Source organism: Medicago sativa, chromosome 1 (assembly GCF_051527215.1).
Source record: "Medicago sativa cultivar Bolivia chromosome 1, Bolivia_mono, whole genome shotgun sequence".
In the NCBI taxonomy this organism is placed as follows: Eukaryota; Viridiplantae; Streptophyta; class Magnoliopsida; order Fabales; family Fabaceae; genus Medicago; species Medicago sativa.
Window position 1 is genome coordinate 2,760,149 of NC_140749.1, and position 25,368 is coordinate 2,785,516.

Consider the following 25,368-nt stretch of genomic DNA (forward strand, 5'->3'; position numbering starts at 1 on the left):
TTTTGATACAAGTACAAGAAATTAATGTAATTAACCACACAAGATTTTTTTTTTTTTTTAATCTTATGGATGAAACTTGTGCCAGAAGATTTGATTTGAAAATACAATGTTATGAAACTGTTTTGTGACAATAAATCGGCCATGAGTATTGTTCATAATCTTGTTCAACATGATATGACAAAACACATTCTGCAACAGCCAATTATAGGCTTTAGATTATATGGTAGCATTTGTGTATATAAACAGTATGTATGAAAACATCTTTCATGGTTGGAATAGTCATCACAGATGCTCTTAAAGCCTTACCTAAATCCAAGTTGCAAACTGCAAGTATGGTTTGAACCTATAATTCTATATTTACTCGGTGAACTCCAAATGAATACACTACTTGTCTTCTTGTTTATGCTTTTCTTGCTGTAGACTAACCAGTTGCTTATAGATGCTTCCAGGTTTAGCCATCAGCTTCTCATGATTTCCCATTTCTGCAACCTTCCCATGTTGCAGCACTGCAATGCTGTCTGCATCGCGAACAGTCGAGAGCCTGTGAGCTACCAAAATCATCGTTCGACCTTCCATAAGCTTATCAATAGCTTCTTGGACAAGTCTCTCTGATATTGTATCCAGTGCACTTGTTGCTTCATCCAACAAAAGAATGGATGGATCTTTCAGAATTGCTCTAGCGATCGCTACTCTTTGTTTTTGTCCTCTTGATAACTGCACTCCTCTCTCACCAACCTTAGTTTTGTACCCTTCCGCCATTGTGCTGATGAATTCATGAGCATTTGCAGCTTTGGCTGCCTTCATTACCTCAATTTCTGTTGCTTCCTCTTTTCCATACTTGATGTTTTCGTAAACTGTCGTAGAGAACAAAGCTGGTTCTTGCTGAACCAATCCTATTCTCTGCCTTAATGATCTCAAGTTTAGGCTTTTCATATCACATTCGTCTATCAGAACCGACCCGGATGTAGGGTCGTAAAATCTCATTACAAGAGCAATCATAGTGCTCTTCCCAGAGCCGCTATGGCCTACTACTGCAAGACATTTTCCTGCCAAGACTCTGAGGTTCAAGTTCTGAAATATGGTGATATCAGGTCTCATTGGGTACTTGAAGCACACATTTTGAAACTTAACCTCTCCTTTGACTTCACTTATCATTTTGCTATTCGGATCATTTGGGTTGATGGATGTTTTCCTATGGAGGATGCTGAAAACCGATCTCAGTGCTTGTGTCCCTTTCACAATATCTGGGGTAAGGGCTAACGTTTCTGTTATTGCAATAGCAGTGATGATTAAGACCATAACAGATTTCATGAGATCTCCGAAATTTGACTCTTTCTTCTTGATTAATATGGATGCATACCAAAGTACAAGTGCATAGGAGCAGAAAGTAAACAGTTGTGTCAAGCCGTAACCAAAACCTGATATGTGGCCTCTCAGAAGTGACTGCTTGTTAGGTTTATTCAGTTCATATGCGAATTGGGTTGACATTCGATCTTCTGCACCAAAAGCAGTGACAATACGTATGTTCACAATAGCATCACGAGCCAAAGAATTTGCTTTGGAGTAAGCATGACTGTAATCTCCATCAAATCCCTTGAGAAATAGTTGCTGCATAAACAATTTTAACTTTCAGTTATTCTATAGGTTATTATGCAGTGAAGATTGAGGACATGAATAATGCACCAAAGCTAGAAGTATGAATAGTGAAGTGGTTTTATTATGTGATTAACCTCTGTGATGTAAGCTCCTATGAGAAAGGGTAGGCAAGCTGCAACAACTAATGTTAGTTTCCAACTCATTGTGAAGGCAATAACAAATGCTGTTATGGTGAGAGCTATGTTTTGAACAAGCGTTGAGAGTCTGTCAGCTAGAGCACTTCTTACTAATGTAGCATCAGCTGCTTGCATTGCTGTTAGTGAGGCGGTATTGTTCTCATTGATATCAAACCATGCGACCTCGTTGGTAAGAATAGCTGCGTGCCAAATTAAATATAATGATTTAGTGATGCGAAAATAAATCAAGAACATGCCAAAGGATGTCTATAGGAATCGCAAGTGGTTGGTGTGAACCAACATTAAGGCAGGTTTGTGTTCCTCGGGGAAAATTGAAGTTTACTTTTCTGGAAACCAACATTAGCTTAAGATAATTTAAAGCATAGTATGATTCTAAAAGAATGCTTTATGATTCTAAAAGAATGCTTTTGCAGCTTTGGAATACCTGAGAGCATTAATAAACGTACACGGGCGGTGAGACGGTCTCCCATTAATGAATAAAAGTAGTGTTTCAATAGATAAATAGGTATGGTTACAACAGCCACGACGATAAATATAAGAGCTACATGATCAACTTCATGCTTGATCTTGGGACTTTGAGCAGAGTAGAATGTAGTCAAAGTGTGTGTGATTCCAAGGGCAAAGAAAGGAGCTTCCATGCCAGCCAAAACTGCACCTACTGACCCAAGAATGGCGTAGGGCCATTCTGGAGCATTCAGTTTCAGTAGATCCAAAATTGATGGAATGGAAGTAGTGTTTGATGTCAATCCTTGATCACTTGATTGCACCTCCTCATTGTTCATGTTGGTTGGAAGTTCTTGACAACTATAATTTCTCGAACTTCCCAAGCAAGATAATGAGCTAGAGCTTGTGAAGTTTTGTGATGCCTGTAAACTAACATACTCGCCATTTTTAGACATCAATTCTAAATGAGTCCCACTTTCAGCAACCTGACCATTCTTCAACACAATAATTGTATCTACATTGCGTACGGTGGATAATCGATGTGCAACAATTATTGTTGTCCGGTCTAACATTATTTTTTCCAATGCCTGCTGCACAATGAGTTCTGATTCAGCATCCAGTGCACTGGTGGCCTCATCTAAAAGCAATATTTTCGGGTTTCTGAGCACTGCTCTCGCTATAGCAATTCTTTGCTTTTGTCCCCTTGAAAGATGTAAGCCACCTTCTCCAACCTGAATTGAAAACAAAATGAAAATTACTTGTATGATGACACAAATTCACAATCTTCTTTGTTTTAAAGATATGGTTTTTATGTCCAACAACTAATAATTCACCTGAGTATTATAACCTTGAGGTAATCCTGTAATGAAAGAATGAGCATTTGCAATCTTGGCAGCATGTATAATTTTATTCATGTTTGCATCTTCGTTTCCAAATAAAATGTTTCCAGCTATTGTTGTGGCAAATAGTGCTGGTTCTTGACTCACCAATCCCATTTGTTTTCTCAACCATCTCAGTTTAAAATTCTTTAAGTCATATCCATCCAATAGGACCTTACCTAGTGAAAATTATTGCATTATCCTCTCCTCCCAAATAAAGAACTATATGTTGACATACAAAACTTGCTAAGTACTAATTAAATTAAGGCAAATGTTAATCAGTGTCTTTATTCATTAATGAATCGCATAACATAAAGTAGTAGGAGCTATATGAACTTCGTCCATTAAAAGAGTGAGTGTTAAAAAGAAAGTGTTAAGAGTAGGTATTGCTAGCACTGTGTCTGAGTAATTACCTGAAGTGGGGTCATAGAACCTTTGAATAAGGGAAATGATTGTGCTCTTTCCAGAACTACTTGAACCAACAACGGCTACGGTCTTCCCAGCACTCACTGAGAAGCTCAAATTCTCAAAGATCATTTTGCTTCTTGAGGGGCAAGTAAAACAGACCTCACAAAAATCTATTTTCCCTGCTACTTGTGACAACACAAAGCCATCATCCAACATTTTAGATGATTCTGAAACAGATGCAATCATGTTCATGATATTGGCTGCAGCTGTACGCCCTTTAGCAATGGAACCAATGTTTGGAGCAGCTTGACCAAGGGCACTATTATAAAACAGAACAATTATATCAGTATAGTCGTTACTAAAATATAATATTCGTTGTTTTTCTAATGCAACTTTTTAATATTCTTAGTGTTTTTTGCATCATGCATATATCTCTAGATTGAAGTATTTATGGTTTTTAGGAGTAACAGTTTTAAGAAATCAATGTAAATGAAATATGTGTTTAACCAAGTGATTGAGCTCAAACTCTTAATGAACTTCAATTAAGGACAAATCGTTCAGGAAAAACCTAGTTTGAATTCTAACTGGAACAATCATCTGCCATACTTTACATACCTATCTACCAAACTCCAAATTATCAGAGCCTTTTTCTAGAAACGGGAAAGTTAAAACAAAAAAAATATGTTGCATGACATCTTGTATACCTATGTATGCAAATATATTGTTTTGATAGACTTACAATCCACTAAAGATGGCATTGATGATTGTTGTGAATGCTTTCCCTCCATTTGTTTTATGATGTATCACAAGTATGCTTGCATACCAAAGAAGCAATGCCCAAGCACAGAATAACATCCCATATGTAAAACCAACTCCAACCCCTTTTGCAAAACCACTCTTCTTTCCAAGCTTCAAAGCCTTATCAAGTGACTTTGAGTATGAACCAACAGCTTTTTCTTCTCCTGCAAATGAGTAAACTGTACGCACTTGAGAAATTACTTCTTCAGCAACTTTTTCTGCTTCGGCATAAGCTGCTTCGCCTTTTTCCGATAAAGTAGATATAATAGTTAAGTAAGTTCGGCCTGCTATAGCTATGAATGAAACAACAGCCAAGGTGAGTAGTGTCAGCTGCCACACTGATGTCAATCCAAGGCCAAATCCAACAATGAATTGAGAAAGGTAACGTATTGCATGCCCGGTCTGCATAACAATGAACCAGATGTTTGTTGATGTTATGTGCACATGCGTAACAAATTATGATCGTACGGAAATGTTAAACTGAGTTGATTATATTTATATTAGAAGAGTAAAATCGGTATATACTTTGTCACCAATTGCATCTTGTACCAAAATTGCATCACTCGAGATGTGAGAAATGATATTGGCATCCCTTGCTTCATTGTCAAAGAAATGAATATCCTTCTTTAGTACTGACTGCAAATATTTTAACCTTAACCGAGCCGTTTGTCTTTCGCCTGTTTGCATCCAGAATCCTACACCTGAAAAATAGTAGTAGTTATGATCATCATTCTTATGCAATTAAGGGTCAAGGGATATGCACTAACAGTGTAAAGTTATTTTACAGTGACATCCAGTCACAACTCTTGAATTAGCCACATAAAAGCAGTTATCTAATTTTTTGTTGCGTTGACGAGTTGTGATTGATTGTCAGTTTACACGGATAGTGTATATCCTATAATTTCCTTTAATCTCGACTACTATTATGTTCAAAGCTGCTAGTATATGGTGAATATTGAAAAAAATTCATCCTTAATATAACTATTAATTTACAAATAAAGAGACAAGGTAGAGGTTATATGTACCTATCCACGCAGAAACAAGAACAACTACTCCAAGATAGACCAAGTTCAAAACATGCTGCAATGGAAAAGGAATTAATTAACACTTTCATTATTACATATTTGCATATATAGTCTAATACATGCATGTTAGAGGAGTTTGGTTGAAGATCCCAGAATCATGATAGTTTAGTTTAGAGTCATTAGACGGTAAAAGGTTGTAGGGACATTTCATGGCGTGAGTTCAAATCCGTAATTCCTCACTTCACAACCTTAGTGTGTGTGACTTTCGCCACTAGGCTTTTTATAACCAAAGAAATAAGTATATTTAGTGCTGTTTTTTTTACCTGAGAAATTTGTGAGGAAAATTTGTGAGGATTGCTAGAAAGGTGTCCGAGAGAATCAATGATACAACCAAACAAAACAAAGGAAACAGGAAGAGCAGCGCCATGAACAAAAGAACCAACACTTCCAAGGAACATTAACACATAATCAGTTCTATCAGCTGCACCAAACAATCCAAAAAACGGAACACTCTCCACTTTACTTTGTTTTTTCGACGTTCCTTTTTCTTCTTCTTCTTCTTCTTCTTTGGTTTTCTTGCATTTCAAGTTAGACTCACAAGCTAGCTCCAATTCATCCATATTGAATTTATTTTCCTTCCACAAAGTACAAAGTTGATTGATTTCAGAAACAAATGGGTTTGGTTAGTTATAATTTATAACTAATTAATATAGTATAATGTAGTTAAGATTAACTATGCTAACTAACAAATGGGTTTCACAACTACAATTTTGGAAGAATATTAGTATGGTAGTAAATTGTTAATGCTTAAATATTAGTGGAAGTGTTACGATTAATTACGTTTAGTTATTAAAATCCAACGACCACTTTGTGAACTCATACTTCAATCACCTTCATAATTCAACTTGATTTATTGCACATAGTGTGATTCATTTTAATTTCATGTGTGGCTAACTTGATTCAACTATGCTAACTTGATTCTTTTTTTTTTGTTGAACTTTACCTTCCTTTTTTAATGAATGTGTTGGGTTTCAAGTGGTAGTGGTGATTAAGTCACACATTGATTAAAAATGAAGAAAATGTTGGATCTATAAGAAAGGTGAGCCATATACTTGACGCCTTAAGATTTTGGATAGAGATGTGGTGTCAAAGTCTCTTAAAGATCGTGGACGTTTAGTTTATTGTCACTTCCGACGCTCCCCGGACTCTCCAACATAATGGTTGGTAACTTTACTCTAAAACAAATAAGAATAATGAAATTGATGTTTTTTTTTTCCGGTACTCCACGCGGATTTGTTTTATTCACATGTAGTGTTTTTTTTTTTTAAATAGTCTAGTAGTTAGTCTCGCATACTTTAATGTGAAGAAGTGGAAAATCTCAAGTTTAAATCTAGGTTTCTATATATCAGTCCTTGCAATTACCAACTAGTTATACTTACTTGATACTTTCATGTAGTGTTTTAAATCAACGGATTCATTAACGGTAAGTTCACTTTTAAATCAAGGAACATTGATGATGTCCCAAAATTACTTGTTGTATCATTGTTTCTTACCCCCCTCATTACTGGAGTTTGTTGAAATACATTCATCATGATTTCAAATTGTGGTTGTTGTTATGTACATTGTGAGCATTGCGGCCTAAACTCATATTATGTTTGCGCTAAGTTTTATACTTTACAATAATAGCCTATCTCAAATCTCACATCTCTCTAGATAGTGACTGTGTTATAGATCATGAATAGCTATGTTGATTTTGAAATTGTCTTCTAATTGTGTCATCCAATCCCTTATTTTTCATCTCTAAATCTACTAAATAAAGAAAGAGAGAGAATAAGAGAAAAATGAGGCATGTCCCTTTTCAGTTAGGTTGGGGAATGATTGAGTATGGCTCATTTGCAATGTTAAGTTCTTGAATTCGGTCCAACAATTTGTTCGGGAGGGGCAACGAGTTGTGGGGGCGATAGCCCCTAATACAATTTAGAGGTAGGTATTATCTAATAAAACTTGTAACATTATAAATTCTAATTCATTTTTTTTACGATCAATAATCCGAAATTACAGTTACTCTATAGTCAGAGATGTAGACACACTTGACTGAATTTCGTAACGAAACATGTGTTCCATTGTTTTGCGATTTCTGTTTCTTTTACAAATATGGTAAGATATTAAGTTAGTTGGTTGTTCAGTTAAGTTAGTTAGTCCTGCTTGTAATGATGCTCCTCATGAGCTGGATCAGGCAGATAAGACTATTATTGGTTCCCTTCCCACACCTGTGGGGAATGCCCCATTCCATACATGGTGGTGTGGTCAAACTTTTTATCACAAGCACAAAATTATTATATACTGTTTGATCAAAAAAAAAAAAATATATACTGTATATATAATAACGCTGTATTTTACCATAAAGTTTGTCTGTTTTTCATTATTGCTAAGGACACATGGAGGGCCAAAGTCGGGCCAAAAAAAGAATAATAAAATGCCAAAACCCAAAAAAGACAAAAGAGAAAGCACAGTGTACCTCTCTTTTATTCATTCTATCCTTTAAAATATCAACATTATTTCATACTTGGATGGATCATTATCTTAAGATAATCATGCATTTAGCTTAAAAATTACTCAAATTTAAACTCCAATAAATGTATTTTAAAATATAAATTTGGCCAAGAATTTTGACTCTATTAATTTATGACGACAAATAACCAACAACTAGGCCAAGAATTTTATCCATTCGTGTAGCTATGCTGTCACTAATTTAGACTAATTAATTAAGTGACTGAGTTAATTATGTGAAACTCTTCCACGTGGAATATATACTCAACAACTACAAAACTGAAAGCCAAAACTAATATTTAAATATTTACAAGAAAAAATAGACCTTGCCGACACTAACAAGTGTCATAGCAAAATTCGTTGTCAACTGTTTATGTGGATGTCAAGTTGCCTTAATGTAAGGTAAAGAGTGGCCAACAAATTAAATGCTTCTTTTATTTCACTTTCAAACAAAATAATAATAATAACAATAATATACAGTACTATATGTTCCTTGTCTTTTCTTTCCTAATTTCAGAAAGTTAATTCATTCATTCAATCATCCACACAAGAAGTACTACTCTGGTTTAGTTTGGAAAGTTTCCACTTTTGATATGAAAGAAACTTAGTTAGTACTAGTAGTAGGTACCCTAGACATTGATATTGAAGTTGAAATGAGTATTTTAAGTACTATAGCTAGTTTTTTAGGATTTGGAATTGGAACTTCACTTGGATTGTTGATTGGATACTATATATTTATATACTTTCAATCAATAGATGTCAAGGTTAGTTTCTATTTCTCACTTTTTCAATTCTTTTTATTGATATTGACTTCTTTTTGTAGTATGTAAAGTTGTGATCTGTAAAAAGGATCACAAATTGAATTCTCAATTTGAATTTTGATATATTTTTTATTTAACTATAGACTTCTGCTAAATAGTAAATGTAGTAAACAGTTTTTCTTCAAAGAAAAAAATATAATTATTATGCAAATTAAAGCATGTTCTATTACCTTATATTTTAGTTTTTTTTCTTGATATATTAAAAATATGGCATGTTTGTTATGATTTCAGGATCCTACATTTACTCCTTTGGTTGAGCAAGAAGCTAAAACTGTGCAACAATTGCTTCCAGAAATACCCTTATGGATAAAAAATCCAGACTATGACCGTGTATGTTATTATTATTATTATTCTTTAAAATTCTAAGCCCTCTAAAAAAGTAGTATAGTTGATTAATTAATATTTTCTTGTTTGCAGCTTGATTGGCTTAATAAATTTGTTGAGTGTATGTGGCCTTATTTGAACAAGGTATGGTATGCACACATTTTATTGATTTTCAAAATTTTATTGGCATCTATGAGATTTTGTATGGTTAGTACAACTATTTTGGTTGAATGTTGTTATAGGCAATTTGCAAAACTGCAAGAACTATAGCAAAGCCTATTATTGCTGAACAAATTCCAAAGTACAAAATTGATTCAGTTGAATTTGAAGAACTTAACTTGGGCTCTCTGCCACCAACTTTTCAAGGTATATATAGCTATGAGCAAAAATATAGTAACATGAGTTTAGACTTTAGACTGATATATGCTAATTGTGTTGATCCAAATATATAATATGGTTGCAGGAATGAAAGTGTATAGCACTGATGAAAAGGAATTGATTATGGAATTATCAATGAAATGGGCTGGGAATCCTAACATTATAGTTGCAGTTAAAGCATTTGGATTGCGAGCAACAGTTCAGGTATTTCTCCGGACTCAAATATAAACAAAAAAAGCGGCCATATTTAGCGGACCGTAATCGATGCACCTTTTTAACAACAGAAAATGAAAATGTTTTGAAAAGTCTTTAAATGATTGCAGGTTGTTGATTTGCAAGTATTTGCTTCTCCGCGCATAATGTTGAAGCCTTTGGTTCCTAGTTTTCCTTGTTTCGCCAATATTTATGTGTCTCTCATGGAAAAGGTATATATGATGTCTATTTCTTAATACCTAACATTGTGATGAACAAATGATATATTAGCATTACATCTCATTTTGATTCTTTGATTGCAGCCACATGTTGATTTTGGATTAAAACTACTTGGAGCAGATGCAATGTCTATTCCTGGTCTTTACAGGATTGTCCAGGTAGCATATACTATAGCTAGCACTTCCATGTCATTAATATTATTCTTGCAAAACTACAAAAAAGATTTAGTGATCGGTTTATAGACCAAAATTGACAAATTGGTCACTAATATTAGCAACTAGTTATTTAGCGATATTTTTCAAATCGGACACAAAATCAGTCTCTAGAGACACAAATATTTCACTCACTAAATTGATCTCAAAATACTAAAATTTTGTATAAAGTTTTAGCATTGATATCCTCTCACTTGTTTTCAGGAAATTATAAAAGATCAGGTTGCAAAAATGTATTTGTGGCCTAAGGCCTTACAGGTGCAAATAATGGATCCATCACAGTATGTATCATTGTTTTTTCCCTTTATGAGTTTATAACATAACATTATAATTAGGTGTTAATTAGATTGACTAATTTTACTTGGTTAATTTGTCAGGGCCATGAAAAAACCAGTTGGAATTCTTCATGTGAAGATTCTGAAAGCAGTGAAGCTTAGAAAGAAAGATATAATGGGAGGAGCAGACCCTTATGTGAAACTTAAACTCAAAGATGATAAACTTGCTTCAAAGAAAACAACTGTGAAGTACAAGAACTTGAATCCAGAATGGAATGAAGAGTTTAATGTGGTGATTAAAGATCCAGAATCTCAAAACTTAATGCTTAATGTTTATGATTGGGAACAGGTAATTAGTTTCTTCACATGCAAATTTAGACTAAAGTTGGATGTAAGATTATCAGCAGGAAACTTTTAGAGTGTGTTTGGATGGCGTGAATGTTTTGGTTAAAAATGGTTCCAGAAGAGATTTTAAATGTTTTTGGTCAAATTCAAAAATTTTAAAAAAGTTGAGGGGCCAGTTTGCAATTTTGAAAACTTAAGAGACCAGTCTGCAAATTTTAAATTTCATCCAAACACACCCTTAGAATGTTAATCAAGCAATTTATATTTCATTGCAAAACAGTTTCCTATAACATATTTTCAAGCATGTTACTTATTTCCTATGGTGGTTAACTAGTTTGGAAAGGCTGAGAAGATGGGTATGAATGTAATTCCATTGAAAGAGCTTACACCAAATGAACCAAAACTACTTACTCTTAAATTACTCAAGACACTTGTACCTAATGATCCTGAGAATGAGAAGTCACGTGGAGAGCTTATTGTGGAAGTTATGTACAAACCTTTTAAGGATGATGAGTTATCTAAGAATTCAGAAGACACAGAAAAGGCTCCGGAAGGAACACCTGCTAGTGGTGGTTTGCTTTTGATTAGCATCCATGAAGCTGAAGATGTTGAAGGAAAACACCACACAAATCCGTTTGCGCGGCTTATATTTAAAGGCGAGGAAAGAAAAACCAAGGTATTATTTTATCAGATCAAACGATATTATCAGATATGATATCTATTAACCATCTAATTCTTCTATATATTATGTGCCGATTATGATTTGTTGACTTTCGATTTATTGCTATCAGGATTATCCACTTGTCATCTATTTCTTAGTATGAAGAAATATCATCATTGAAATATCGTTATAACATAGTTCGACTTTTCTAAAATATGTAACTGCTTTGGATCATTGATGGATAAATCGACAATAGATACCAGTTTACTTGTGCGGCAAGTTACAAATATATTCAATTCCAACTATTGATTTCTTCCTTTTAATCTATACTTACTTTAGAGGACTCAAATTCATTGCCGCGTCCGGTGTTTTAGAGTTTGTTTGAATATTGTTTAGCCTTTCAATGAGATTTAACCATTGTTTTATGGCAATTGTGCAGCATGTAAGGAAAAATAGAGATCCAAGATGGGGTGAAACATTTCAATTTACGCTAGAGGAACCCCCCATCAATGAGAGACTTTATGTTGAAGTGATAAGTGCATCCTCAAAGTTAGGCCTGCTGCATCCAAAGGTAACACTAAAGATCAATTCATACATAGTTTTATGTCTTATGGTTTTCAAACATTATTATTAATACCTTGTTTTGAATCAGGAAACTCTTGGATATGTGGATATAAATTTATCTGATGTTGTTAGCAACAAAAGAATCAATGAGAAGTATCATCTTATTGACTCCAAAAATGGAAAGATTCAAATTGAGCTTCAGTGGAGAACCCCATAATGAATGATTGGTCAGTAGTAAATAGGATGGTGCCATTGTAAGTTTGTACTCCTATGCATGTAACATGGAAGTTTGGAGCTTTGTTTGAAAATGTGGTATTTTGTTATTATATCGTTGCATTTGCAAAAAGTACTCATGAAAAAAGATAAAAGGAAACTTTCAAATTCTATTGACACATAAATACTATGTATGCAATCTTCAAGTTCTTCATTCCAAATCATAATTTTTTTTGGTGTCGGGGATTCGAACCCCAGATCTTGCATATATTATGCATTATCCCTACCAACTGAGTTAAGCTCACGAGGACTTCCAAATCATAATTTAATATGAAAACTCCAGGGTCAAATTTTAGGAGAAAAAACAATTACCTATGTTTAATTAAGAAGGTTTGGATTTATCCATTCATTCAAAACAAATTTATATATAAATTACTAATAATATTCTAAGCATTATCAAATAAAAAGAAATCAAACTAAAGCAACAAAAACAGTTTTTGTAGATTCAAAATATAGCAAATAATAATATAAACCTAAAATAACATAATAATTCTCTTAAAAAAAGCAATAACATAATATTAATGCAATAGTAAACCTAAAATAACATGATAGAATACTAAACTACTCTATTCTCTCCAATGTAATTTGTGATAACTACTATATTTTATTTCTAAAAAGAGTGGGACAGGAAAAATCCACCTCTAAAGCATCTAATTGAGCTCTACCCTTCAACGCATCCATCTTCTTCATAAAAACTTGTTCAATCTCTATTTGTTTAGCTTCACGTTGTTGTATGAAGGTTTCCATTGTTTGACGTATATTCTTAATTTCCAACATTCGACGGTTTTCTTCATCCATGGGGAGACGATTGGTGATTCCAACAAATTCAGCCTCTGAATATTTCAACTGGCACGACCAATATATCACCTTCCCATTCAGAAACATATGTTCATTACACAATTGATTTTCATAATCTTCCAACTTAGCCAAGGAATTAACATCATTGTGTAAATTATTAGCAAATAATTTTTCTATTGAATCAAGCCACGAACCTTCAAAAGATAATTGACGTAGATCATTCACTATATAGATTCCCTCAGAGTTCCATTTTTTGTCAAGTATATCTAACACTTTTTCATTCTTAAGAAGACGTAATAAATTCGCTAAACGAATATAGGCTATACCTTTCGCAACTTCTGATAAAGAAGACTCGTTTCGAAGATGCCTTTGATGCAAATCTTTGGAGATAAATTCAGACACTAGAGTTGCATCATCTTGATTCACACCATAGTTCTTGTTCAGCATGTTGTTTTGTTTTTCGGCCATTGCAAAAGATAATAGGATTGCAGCCACCACGGTATGTGTTACCTTGCAATGCTAATATATATATACCTAGGTTTTATTCTTTGCCTTTCTATTTATATTTTACATCTTTTTGTTGAAAAGATTGATTTTTTTTTTCTTTCGGTCAAGGAATAGATTGATTTTTATTTTAACAAAAATTAGTAATATTGATAAAAAAAAATAATTGTTTTCGTAATAATTGTATTTTCATTAATAGGATCTAAAACCTACAAAAAATAATTGTATATATATTGACGGGAATATAAATTAAGCAGCTTATATTATTAGAAGAAATATTATTGATGAACATCAGTGAACTTGAAAATATATGGATTTTTTTTAAAGATATGGACAAATTATTTGAATATACCATCAAGATATTAAATAAACAATGACGTACTTTTTATTTTCCACTTGTGGTACTTATTATCAAAATATCTTTTTTTATTAATAAACTAAATAACAATAACCATTGAAAAAAAAATTAGAAGAGATATTATTGATTAATAGACCAACACACGTTGGCTCAGTTGGTAAGGAACGGGCCACTTCCTTGCAGAAGGTTGTGTGTTCGATTCCCTCTGCCGATGTGAGGACAATGTTGGTGGGTGATCTGTAAGTACCTCTATAAGTGCCCTTTGGGCCCGGAGGCGTGCCCTGACCCTGGTGGTGACCGGAGCCGAACCCACCTAAACTTTTTGTAACCAAAAATATATTTTTTGACATAATTTATTGATCAATATATATACACACGCTAGATTTGCTTTAAATTTGTATTAGATCAAATTTGATTTGATTAAAAATTACATCAAAACTTATTTTCCCTTTATATATAGAGTACTATAATACTCACTCACAAAGCAATCAGATTTATTTCTTGTTTCACTCAACCTTAAATCTCCTAAGTTCAAACTTATTTTCTTGCACTACGAGAGTAAGCAATGTCAGGTTGAGGAAGATCAAAGCCTTCAACTCTTAAGAAAGTGCGTGATCAAGATACAATACAACTAATGAAAAATCAAAGCCTTCAACTCAACATGAGGAAGATGATGTTAAGGTTGAGGATGATGTGAAGAAACATGAACTTCATGAGGATTCTCTTAACAAAGTGTGTGATCAAGATACAACTAATGAAAAATCAAAGCCTTCGACTCAACATGAAGAAGATGGTGCTAAGAAAAAGTACGGTAGGTTGCCAAAGAAGCCTCCCCTAATATCCAAGAATCGTGCTTATTTTGATTCTGCTGATTGGGCTTTGGGAAAGCAAGGAGCTCAACTTGAAGTACTCCCTCCAAAGTTGCAACCAACACCTAAGGAAGTTCGACCAAAGCGTTCAACTTATACTCCATCAGGTGATTTTGAAGAGGTCGGCGGTGATAAAAGTCATGTTGCTCAAGAGTAATTTTAAATTAGGATTAAATTAATTTTGATTGGGTTGAATATGCTTTTAATTCTTATAAAAAAGAGGTGTATTTTTTTATTTGAAAATAAATTTTAAAAATCTAGAATATTGTAGGAATTAAAAAGATATTTAACCCAATTAAATTTGATTTAAATTAAAGTTTATAAGTTTTATTTCTATTTTTACTAGGGTGAAGACGAATATTGATGTTCTCTTCTATTAGCATTACTTTTCTCAATAAAGACCAATGTTGGCCTCCATTCGTGACAAAAGTTAAGCTTGTAATTGTTGGCAAATTTCTATCATTTAATATTGTTATTTTTATTTTAAAAACTATATTTCTATTTAAATTTTGATTTAAAATTAGTTTATATTTGATTTGTTAAGATTGATCATAGAATTATATTAGAATCTATTTAAAGTTTAAACTAATATTAGGTCAAATTTGATTTGATTCAAATCTAAAATTAATATTCACTTCAATTATTTGATTATGTAAATAAGAATGCAATTGTAAATAGATTATAGTTTTGACGAAGGATTAAATTGAAAGAATAAAATTACACCAATATTTGATACTTTCTCTTTATATATTAGTATAGCTTACTATGTTTTTTCTCTTTATATATAAGTATAACTTACTATGTTTTTAATTCAAATTTGAATTAAAATTAGTATTGATTTGATTTAAAATTAAATTTGGATATGGTCAAATCTGATGTGATTCAAATTTGATATTAGGATTAAATTCAATTATTTGATTACGCAAATTAGTTTAAAATTGTAAATAGAAGAGGATGTTAAATGAAGGATAAAATTTAGAAGAAAAAAGTTGCACGAAAATTTGGTACCTTTTTATATATAACTGGCTCATTTTCGGTTGACTAATTTGACTTTTTCAAAAAAATATATATAACTAGCTCGTTTCTTCATTTTTCTAGAATGAAGAACAAGGGTAGTCTCTAATATGGCAAAAATTAAGTTTGAGGTTTCAAACATTGTTATACCAATTTTTATTTTGTAAAAATTTGGTATATGGTTCTGGTTCAAGAAGTGACTAATTGGAGGGCTCAATGGGTTGCAAATAGTCATGGAAATAATACAAATTTAGTGGCTGGCGGTTGGTTTGAATTAAGGATCAATACTAATGTTTATTTAACAGGGTTGCTTTTGCTTGAGATGTTTGATCAACTTATAATTATTTTTAAACATTTAGTGCCTTCTCAAATACGAGGTCGTATAGTACACTAACATCTTAAGATAAGAACTGTTGCCCACTGTTTTGAGTACTGTTCTGTTGGGTTTTATTTTGTAGCCATTGGCTTTTTGGGGAGTAGAGTCAAGAAGAGAACCATTTGTACTTATTTCCAACTTCTAATTTGAATATATTGATACTTTGCTGTTCAAAAGATAGTACCATTTGTACTTACTTTCACTTTGTATATGTTGATACTTTGCAGCTCAAAAAAAAATCTTCTATAACCAGATAAAATTTTGAAGTAAGTTAAAGTATCAGGTTTTGTTTGGTAGTGAATTGGGCTACAACTATATATGCTATCTCTAATCCCACTTTCAAGATTTTTGTATAATTTCTTTCGGGAAAAAGAATGATTTGTTTATAATAAATAGTCATATATACACTTTTTTTGTGTGTAAAAAATATATTATTATACATTATGTATTATAAATAAGAGGTGCAATTATCAATGCCTTTAGATTTGGACATGTAGGAAGATTTGAAAATGTAGTCACCCATTTGCTTGTTTTTCATGTATTGTCTAGACCCATTTTCTTCTTTGAATAAACTACAAATGCTATTTGTACATCAACATCTATCTTTTGTAGATCTTTTTAACATTGTTTTTCGGTGTGAACCATTTATCCTTTGTACGCAATTGCAAAGACCAATCCCTCAAATTGCTAATGAGAAAAATGAGTAAAAATTCTCTTTTTAAAAAATTTAACATTGTTGCATTCCCTAAACTAAATTCGAACCAGATCTTCTAGTTATGTCGGGAGAAATCTATTATCATTTATTTAAAACAAATAAAACAATTCATTAAGAATTTTTAGATGCAGATATAATTGGTTACTTCAATCAACAACATCCTCTCCACAGCCTAACCCGCCGCCATCAACAACACTCAGTTAAGCTTCAATCCTTCAATTGTGGATGTCTTCATTTGGCCGCATAATAAAAATGGAGTCTACACTACAAAAAGTGGATATAATTGGTTACTCTCCCACCATGAAGCTGACAATCAAATTGGTGTTTCTTGGAATTGGATTTGGAGAATTAATGTCCCTGAAAAAAATAAAATTTTTGATTTGGCTGGCTTGTCATAATGCTGCCCCAACCAGGGGCAGAGCCCTTCATGGGCTGGGGTGGGCCACGACCCACCCAAAAAAATTAAAAAATTAACGACCGTATGTCTATTTTGCGAGATTTTAAATAATTTTGATGCGGTTTTAGTGTTCGAAAGATCTAAATTCCCACTAATTGGTGTACTGACCCAACTAAAAAAAATTAAAAGTCATAGGTCTATTTTACGAGTTTTTAAACAATTTTTCAGCGGTTTCGAGTTTTTGGCGGTTCTAAAAGTAACATGTGATTTTTGTTATACTTATACTTGGTTGGGTAGCGGAGGTTTACAAATTACCTTCTAATTTTTTGGGGTTTCAAATCTTCTTTGTATTGTCTTGTCAACTGAAAATTTCTCCAATTAACAGTCGTATTATATAAAAAAATCGTAATTTATAGCAGTAGTAAACTATGTAATTTATTTTTTTAAAGTACCCAAGCTTTTTAATCAAACTTGTAATGGTCCACCCAAACTATTTTTTCTGGCTTCGCCACTGGCCCAACCTTAGCCTTGCTTAATCACATAAGCTGACAATCAAATTTTTGATTTGGCTAGATTTGAACATGTAAGAAGATTTGAAAATGAAGTCACCCACAATGGAGTCAAATGAGATTAAGAGCTAAGCGAATACCCTTTAGAAAGCCACATAAAGTCTCAAACTGAACTAAATGATCTGATAAATGAGCAGGGTGAATTGTAACGATAGCAAGCTAGCTAGTTACGTCGTACTAAATTTTCCCAAAAAAATTGTATAGGAGGATTAAGTGATTAATATCCTCCATTATACCACACCTACCCACACAAAGATGAACATTTGGTTGAATGATGTGTCTCCTAATTAAGTTGACTGTTGTAGGTAATCAATTACACATAAGACATCAAGCAAATAAACTGACTTTGAGAGGAACCTCCTTGTTCCAAATTGAGACATTGTTATCAGTTGGTGAAGTGTTGTTCGATGACATCAAGTAATTGTAAGCACTTGAGAGATCGTAATTTTTGGAAACATGTAATTGTCAAAGCCACTTGTCAGGAAGATTAAGCCGCAAAACAATATTAGCTAAAATCACTCTACACTCCCTAACCTCATCCTCCTCCGAAGCCAATAACCTTTGCCTCCATTTTCACGCAAAATGTTATTAATTAGTTGTTAGATTAATTTTTTTCCCATTCTTTCAAAATCTCTAACTCTTTATCCATTAGCTCAAACCAATTAAACTATCAAACCTCAAACCAAAATATCATCTACACGCAACTGCAAAAGACTAATTCTTTTGAGGTAACTGAGATTTATTTATTTAAATAGTTAACTTCTCATAACAAAAAAAATTTCAAACACATCAATAAAAAATCAAACCCTAAACTAATTTTTTTTTTGAAGAAACAAAAATGAAATATATTAACAACCGGCAATGAAACCTCTTAAGCACAAGGTGTACTTAAGAAGCCATCCCACAAGGAAACAACCAATCAAGTCATATTTACATCAGAGAGGTCAGTCAATACCCAAACACAGTAATGGGTTCGACCACCCGTTATGATTACCATAAACAAAATTGACATTATGGGCTTTAAGCCACCATAAGAAACTACTCCCTCCGGTCATTATTATAAGCAAAACTTCACTTTTTAGATACATTCAATAATTAATGTATCTAGTATATAATAAAGACTGGATACATTAATTATTGAATGTATCTAAAAAATGAAGTTTTGCTTATAATAGTGACCGGAGGGAGTAATGATTAAGAAATCTAAATATTTACCACTTAAGTCACACTATTTTTTTTTTTTTTTTTATCAAATGTCACACTACTACTATGTTTGTAAGAATATAATTTATTTGTTCTTTAAATCTCAAACTAAGAAACTAAATAGATACATATGTATGTAAGTTTATGAAGAAAAGGGGTGAAATGAAATGAATTTCATAGATTAACACGCAAGCTCACATCACATCAAATATGAACAAACAACTTATGAAGTCGCACGTGTTAATGCCCAACTCTAACTTTACAAACCAAAGAGGAAACTCACATAAACAAGAAATCAAAAATCAAAATCAAAAAATAAAATCCGAATATCATTATTATTATTCTTCACTTCTTACTTAGTATATTTTCTTTTCCAACATCAAAATCAACAAAATTCAATAACAACTAAAAACGTTCTTTCTTCTTCTCATTCATTCAATTTCTTCTTTCAACATTCTTCCAAAACACAACAATTAATTCCAACACAAAAACCCCAAAAAACAACATTCTAGATAAATTCTCCATAAACCTAAGACTGTCCAATTCTGCTCCTAACTAGGGTTTCGATTTGTTTCACCGAGGTAATACTCAACAGAACATTCTCCAATTTTTGTTCTTACTTTTTTTTTTCTCGTACTTATTCTTAATTCATGTTTTTTTTTTTTAAGATTCGTGTTTCTCGTAACGCATCTTAGATTTTCTCGTAACGTATTAACTTCATTTAATTTTTACATTTAGATACAACAATGAATTTATTTTTTGTTATTTTTGGGATTTTTAGTGAATTTAGGGTTTTGCAATTTTTCCCCTTGAATTTATTATATATTACTCTTGGTTCAAAATTAAGGATTGAAATTAGGTTTATTCGCTATTTTTGGTTCTGAATTTGTTCTTAATCATGATTTATTTGTTTAATTAAATTAGGTTAAAAAACTTTTTTTTTTTGTTAGGGATTATGATTTTGATTCTGATTTGGCTGTTACAAACTTGCAATGATGAATTAATGTTGATGTGAATTGAAAGTTAGTAACTTTTCATTAATATTGCTTTTTTAAGTGTGACTTGATACCTGCTATTGAAGTGATTGCTAATCTTATTATTGTTCATAGATTTATTTAGGTTTAGTTAACTTTATCACGCATCAACATTCTACTTGATTTTTTCGATGTTGTTGGATGTTATGTAGTTTCTGAGTGATTGCTGAATCTGCTTAAAATATTTCCCTGAATTGGTTGTCCTTGTTTTAAGTAATTCTGAAAACAATTCTAGATTGTTTAGTTCTGGCGCGTAACGCTTCTTTTGGCGGTAATTCAATTTATATAAGTTACTTTGTGAATATTACAAAAATAATATATTTTTCTTTGTTTGCCTCGTAGAATTCAAAACCATGTTCAAATATGAAACATTTTACATGAACTGAACTTGTGCTCATTAATTCCACTTGTGTTGATTCAAAACCTGTTTGAATCAAAGAAGTTACAAAACAGAGAATTTTCGGGTGGAAGTAGAAATTTATATTCAATTGAAATAAATGTAAAACTATGTTTCCATGTTGAACATTTGATTTTATTGGAAATTGCAATGATGGGGAAATCTCTGCAATTGCATATGGGGTTCAATTATTATTATATATGCTAATTAGAACTAAGATTCTGCAGTTGACATTCCTTCAGTTTCGATTTTGTCAATATAGATTTGGTATGCTTCTCTTCTGTCATTGCAAAAGGCTGATTTTTGTGATTTTTTTGTTTAGAATTATATAGATTTAAATTAGGAGTAACCACAGACCTATGTTTTCTTTTTCCAATTATAGGGTTGTGAACTGTCCAAACTATAAATTTTCATCATACTGTAGCAAAAGTTACTACATTTTGCTATAATCTTTTATTGATCAAACCATCAAATAGTAGGATCAAACCATCCCTTATATTTATCATATCAGACATACTGTTCTTACATTTTCTTTCTGACATCTTAAGAGAACTTGATTTTCTCAATATAAGCTGTGACTAATTTACGATTAGGTTGCAGCCAAATGCCAGTTGGTACCGTAACCGTTACCATTTAAAACAATACTGACAGAAAACTATATTTATACAATGAGCTAGAGTAGCTGATTTTAGTAAATGATTTGCATTACTGAATCTGCAAATATTTATAGTTAACAATTGTTTTCAATAAATATCCCTTTTTCTACCGCTTCAAAACAAAGAAAGGCATTGGTCATGTAGGCTTATGGACTAGGTTTAAGAGGCAAGGATTTATTTGATATTTTTGACATGCTATACGATAGGAATAATTTGTTGGGTCTGGACACTGGAATGCTCTTCTTTTATCTTGTTTTGTGGCTATAATCCTTCACTTTGAATTTTTTGTTTCTCTTTTTTGTTCCAATGATGTTCTATAAGCCATAGCTGTAGTTGTTGTTTACCCTTTATTATTCACTACTGTCTAGCTATTTCTGGTGTCTAAAGACTATCGACAATGTTATGTGTAGTCGATCTTTTGCAAAAGGCAGAGTGTGACTGAAAGTTTTGGTGCATATATTCCTTAAATGATACTTTGCTTACTGTTACTGTAATTTGGAACTTGATTCTATGTTACAAATCTGTGTGAAGTAAATTTCCTCAATACTTTCTTTAAATGACATTAAACTGCTTGTTGAGAATAATGTGCTAACAGGCATACTTACTTTGTTATCGTATTTTTTGCAGTGCACGCTTTTGGAATTTTTTTTCCTCTTAAATCCCAAATATTTATTAATACAGGAAAAAGTTCTGGCGTACCAAAAAGACAACTTTGACACGTTGAGATAGCTTATGTGAAACAATATGACTCTTGAAGACTTCTTTACTTTGACTGAGATGAAAGATGGGCTCACAACCCCTTCTCGAGTGCAGGAGTTGGTCTCTGTGATGAAGAAGGAGCAAGACAGTATTGTGAAGAACACTGGCGATGCAATAAGACAATGGGCTACTGTTGCAAGCACTATTGCTGCTACAGAGAATAAAGATTGCCTTGACCTTTTAATTCAATTAGAAGGACCGTGGTTCATTGATAGATGGTTAAATGACGCTCAAAAATTGGGTGGTGGTACAAATGATAGTGTCATGGAAGAGTCAATTACTGCAATGTTACGAGCAGTTGAAAAGCTATATCAAAACAGTGAGAAGCTAATTTCATCAGGAATGTGGGCCACTGTAAGTAACCTTCTTGGTCATCACAGCTCCAAGGTTCAAGATAGAGCAAGAGCACTATTTGACAAGTGGAAAGAAGTTGGAAATGGAGATGCTAAGTCTCATGATATGGATACTGGTCAAAGAAACCATATGATTGATAAGAATCTCAAGGAGGAAGGCCAGTTGTCTTCAGTGAACGGGGCTAGTAATGACAATGTTCATGTGTTGCGACTTGAAGGGGGTGAGAAGTCTATACTGAGAAGCTCAGATACTCAGATACCAGATAAGGCTGCTAATGTTAAGAAAGAGAGTTCTGACAATGCACATCAGTCCTCTGCAAGTTTGAATTGTGAAGAGCTCAAAGAGAGATCAAACCATCTTACTACTGTTTTGACTTCTGTTCAAGAAAATGTTTCCTCAAGTGAAAGTGAATTGACATCGTCTGGGATCTGCAACTTACCTGTACCGAAACAAGGAAGTTTCAAAGATCAGCCTGATGATTTACAGTTAAATGACTTATCAATGAAGGAGGAGCAGGAACTAAATGATAAAGGCCCTCCAGAGAAATTAGGAGCACCAATAAATCCTAAGCCTGAATCTGTTTCTGTTGGTGCTAGTGAAGCACAAGTTAAGCCTGTGCCTGCACCAATAGTGCCTGAATCTTCTTTGGAACATGATGTCAAAAGCAGTGAAGTTGGTATTTGTGATAAAGTAATAGTTTCTGGTAGCATGAAAACATCTGCCTCTGATAAAATGAGTGTGGTGGATGGTGCCAGAGCCACGGATTCTAGCAATCCACAACTATCTAAAGCTTCAGTGGAGGAAGAAGGCAACAGCCAAGTTTCTAATCACGGCGACGATACCTCAAATGGCTCTGATTCTTTTAAACAAAGAAAAGATCCGACAAGCCCCAACATTATTGACAAGAGTTCTGACATGGAACTTGATTATGGTATTGTTGATGCTTTAGATGTTGCTCGACAAGTTGCTGAGGAAGTTACTCAAGTTTCTGATCAAGATAATGATACCTCAAATAGTTCTGATTCCTTCAAACAGAGCAAAGTTTCCAGAAGCGCTAACATTGTGACCAAGAATTCTGAAATTGAACTTGACTATGGTATGGTTGATGCTTTACAAGTCGCTCGACAAGTTGCTGAGGAAGTTGAGAGAGAAATCAATAACTCTTCTTCAGAGAAAAGCTCAGAAGGTGGAACGAGGCAAGCTGGCAGCGCGGAATCTGTTGGTAAAAATGATGACCTTGCATGTGCCCTACCCGAGGTGTCATCCAGACAAAGCAACTCCGCTGAAGCATGTCCTGAGGAAAGGCATATGAGTGTTTCAGATGATGTTGTAGCTGAGCCAGAATGCATCCCTGACTTGGAGTTTTCGCAGTTGACTGAAGCAGCTCAAGATCCAGGAGGTAATTCAGAGAAAAGCCTTTGCACCTTTGATCTTAATGAAGAATATGGTTCTGATGATATGAATGTTTCTGCAAATACCATATCTACAACACCGATACCTGTTGTCTCTGCTTCAAAACCTGCACAGACTTCAGGATTGCCAACAGCCCCTCTACAGTTTGAAGGAACGCTTGGATGGAAAGGGTCCGCTGCCACCAGTGCCTTTCGTCCTGCATCACCTCGTAAAAATGCTGATAATCAGAAGAATGTTTCTGCTGGTGGGAACTCTGATATTTCCAAACAAAGGCAAGATTTTCTTGATTTTGATCTGAATGTGGCTGGGGGTGAAGATGAACTGGCAAAACAAATTGGTGAATCTTCAGGCTTGCCTTCTGGGCAATCATCAGTGGAACATAGCCCTAAAAGATCAAAGAGATTTGAATTAGATTTGAATAGTATTGGTGATGATGGTGATACCCAACCTTCAGATCAGAGGACGGAGGGGCAGCTCTTCTTTGGAAGAAATGGCTATTGGAGCCCATCACCTGCATCATCATCGTCGTCAATGCAGCCGTCAGTTCGAAACATTGATTTGAATGATAGACCGTACTTTCAAACTGATTTACTGGACCAAGGGCCTACCAAATCTTCTTCAAGTATTGAAGTATATGGACTTTCCAAATCAGATGCTCCTGCAATATCGATTTTGGGGGCCAAGGTGGAAATCGGTAGAAAAGAGCATGTTCCTCAAATTTGGTCTTTGCCAAATGGCAAGGCTGTTGAGCCTGCAGTAGATCTTACAATGATGCCAGGAGCTGGTGGCGTTTCAGGGATGGGCCCTGCGGTATCCTACAATCATTCAACTTTTTTGGGATATAATGAACTGACATCAATGCCCCCTTTGTCTTTTTCGCCAGCCGCGTATGGATCAGGTGGTACAGTTCCTTACATGGTGGACTCAAGAGGAGCTCCGGTAGTACCTCAAGTTGGGGGATCTTCCTCAAATGTCCTATCATCTTACGCTCAGCCCCCATATATTATGAGCATGGCTGGTACACAGCTTGGTTTAAACGGTGTTGGACCTTCCCGTCCCAACTTTGATCTTAACTCGGGTTTCATGATTGATGGCGGGAATAGAGATGCATTGACTGCAAGGCCGTTTTTCTTTCCTGGTCAGAACAGAGCTATGGAAGATAGGACCCTTCAACAATCCTCAAGTTCAGGGGTTGGTGGCAAAAGAAAAGAACCAGATGGTAGCGGTTGGGAAACATATCCATTTGGCTACAAACATCAGCAACAACCTCCGTGGAAGTAGCTCTAATATATGTTTTTGTCTCTTCTGATCTGTTCATAGATATAGCCTACCAATTGAAGTTTATATTATTACCTAAAATGGTCCTGAAGAGTAGGTCAATTCATCGAAATCCCTTATTAAAAGAAGCATCAGAACCAATAAAAAGGTGGAGGGTGATGGATGTTATACGATTCATGATGTTTATTGGCAAAGGGGGAAAATTAGGCTCTATTTCTGTTTTTCTTTTCATGCAGTTTCATAGAAAGTCATCAGTGCAGGCACATAAAGCTTGTCATATGTAGTTGTAATTTCACTTTGATGTCAAAGAAATTATAGGCATAGTATCATGTTTATCACCCATCAGTGGTACTTGAGTCCATGGCCACAATTTTAGTTGATTTTAGTGAGTTTTCATTATCAAAGCAATAACATGTAAAGAGAAAGATTTTTGTTCAAAACTGTTCTGCTTATATAAAATACAACCTAACTTGAGACAAGTTGTTCTGAACAA

At 33.7% G+C, this 25,368-nt stretch overlaps 4 protein-coding genes across 4 annotated transcripts; 3 read left to right on the forward strand and 1 right to left on the reverse strand.

Moving 5' to 3' along the window:
- Positions 1-120: 120 nt before the first annotated feature.
- Positions 121-5,967, reverse strand: LOC146951720 (ABC transporter B family member 13-like). The gene is made up of 9 exons (XM_085754536.1): positions 5,670-5,967; positions 5,347-5,401; positions 4,847-5,022; positions 4,263-4,723; positions 3,529-3,842; positions 3,071-3,294; positions 2,218-2,968; positions 1,731-1,972; positions 121-1,608 (listed from the first exon to the last, which is right to left on the reverse strand). The coding sequence occupies exons 1-9, from the start codon at positions 5,964-5,966 to the stop codon at positions 385-387; spliced, it is 3,744 nt and encodes a 1,247-aa protein (XP_085610662.1). The 5' UTR covers position 5,967; the 3' UTR covers positions 121-384.
- A 2,446-nt stretch (positions 5,968-8,413) lies between these two features.
- LOC146951721 (synaptotagmin-2-like) lies at positions 8,414-12,306 on the forward strand. The gene is made up of 12 exons (XM_085754549.1): positions 8,414-8,660; positions 8,949-9,047; positions 9,135-9,185; positions 9,284-9,407; positions 9,505-9,623; positions 9,743-9,844; positions 9,935-10,009; positions 10,268-10,344; positions 10,441-10,687; positions 11,018-11,359; positions 11,784-11,915; positions 11,997-12,306. Exons 1-12 carry the CDS (start codon positions 8,550-8,552, stop codon positions 12,123-12,125), a joined length of 1,608 nt encoding a protein of 535 aa, XP_085610675.1. The 5' UTR covers positions 8,414-8,549; the 3' UTR covers positions 12,126-12,306.
- Positions 12,307-13,856: 1,550 nt separating this feature from the next.
- LOC146951722 (uncharacterized) lies at positions 13,857-14,867 on the forward strand. Its single transcript, XM_085741434.1, has 2 exons — positions 13,857-13,861; positions 14,462-14,867. Exons 1-2 carry the CDS (start codon positions 13,857-13,859, stop codon positions 14,865-14,867), a joined length of 411 nt encoding a protein of 136 aa, XP_085597560.1.
- Positions 14,868-19,265: 4,398 nt separating this feature from the next.
- Positions 19,266-25,368, forward strand: LOC146951723 (Transcription elongation factor (TFIIS) family protein). The gene is made up of 2 exons (XM_085754559.1): positions 19,266-19,565; positions 21,699-25,368. Exon 2 carries the CDS (start codon positions 21,816-21,818, stop codon positions 24,876-24,878), a length of 3,063 nt encoding a protein of 1,020 aa, XP_085610685.1. The 5' UTR covers positions 19,266-19,565; positions 21,699-21,815; the 3' UTR covers positions 24,879-25,368.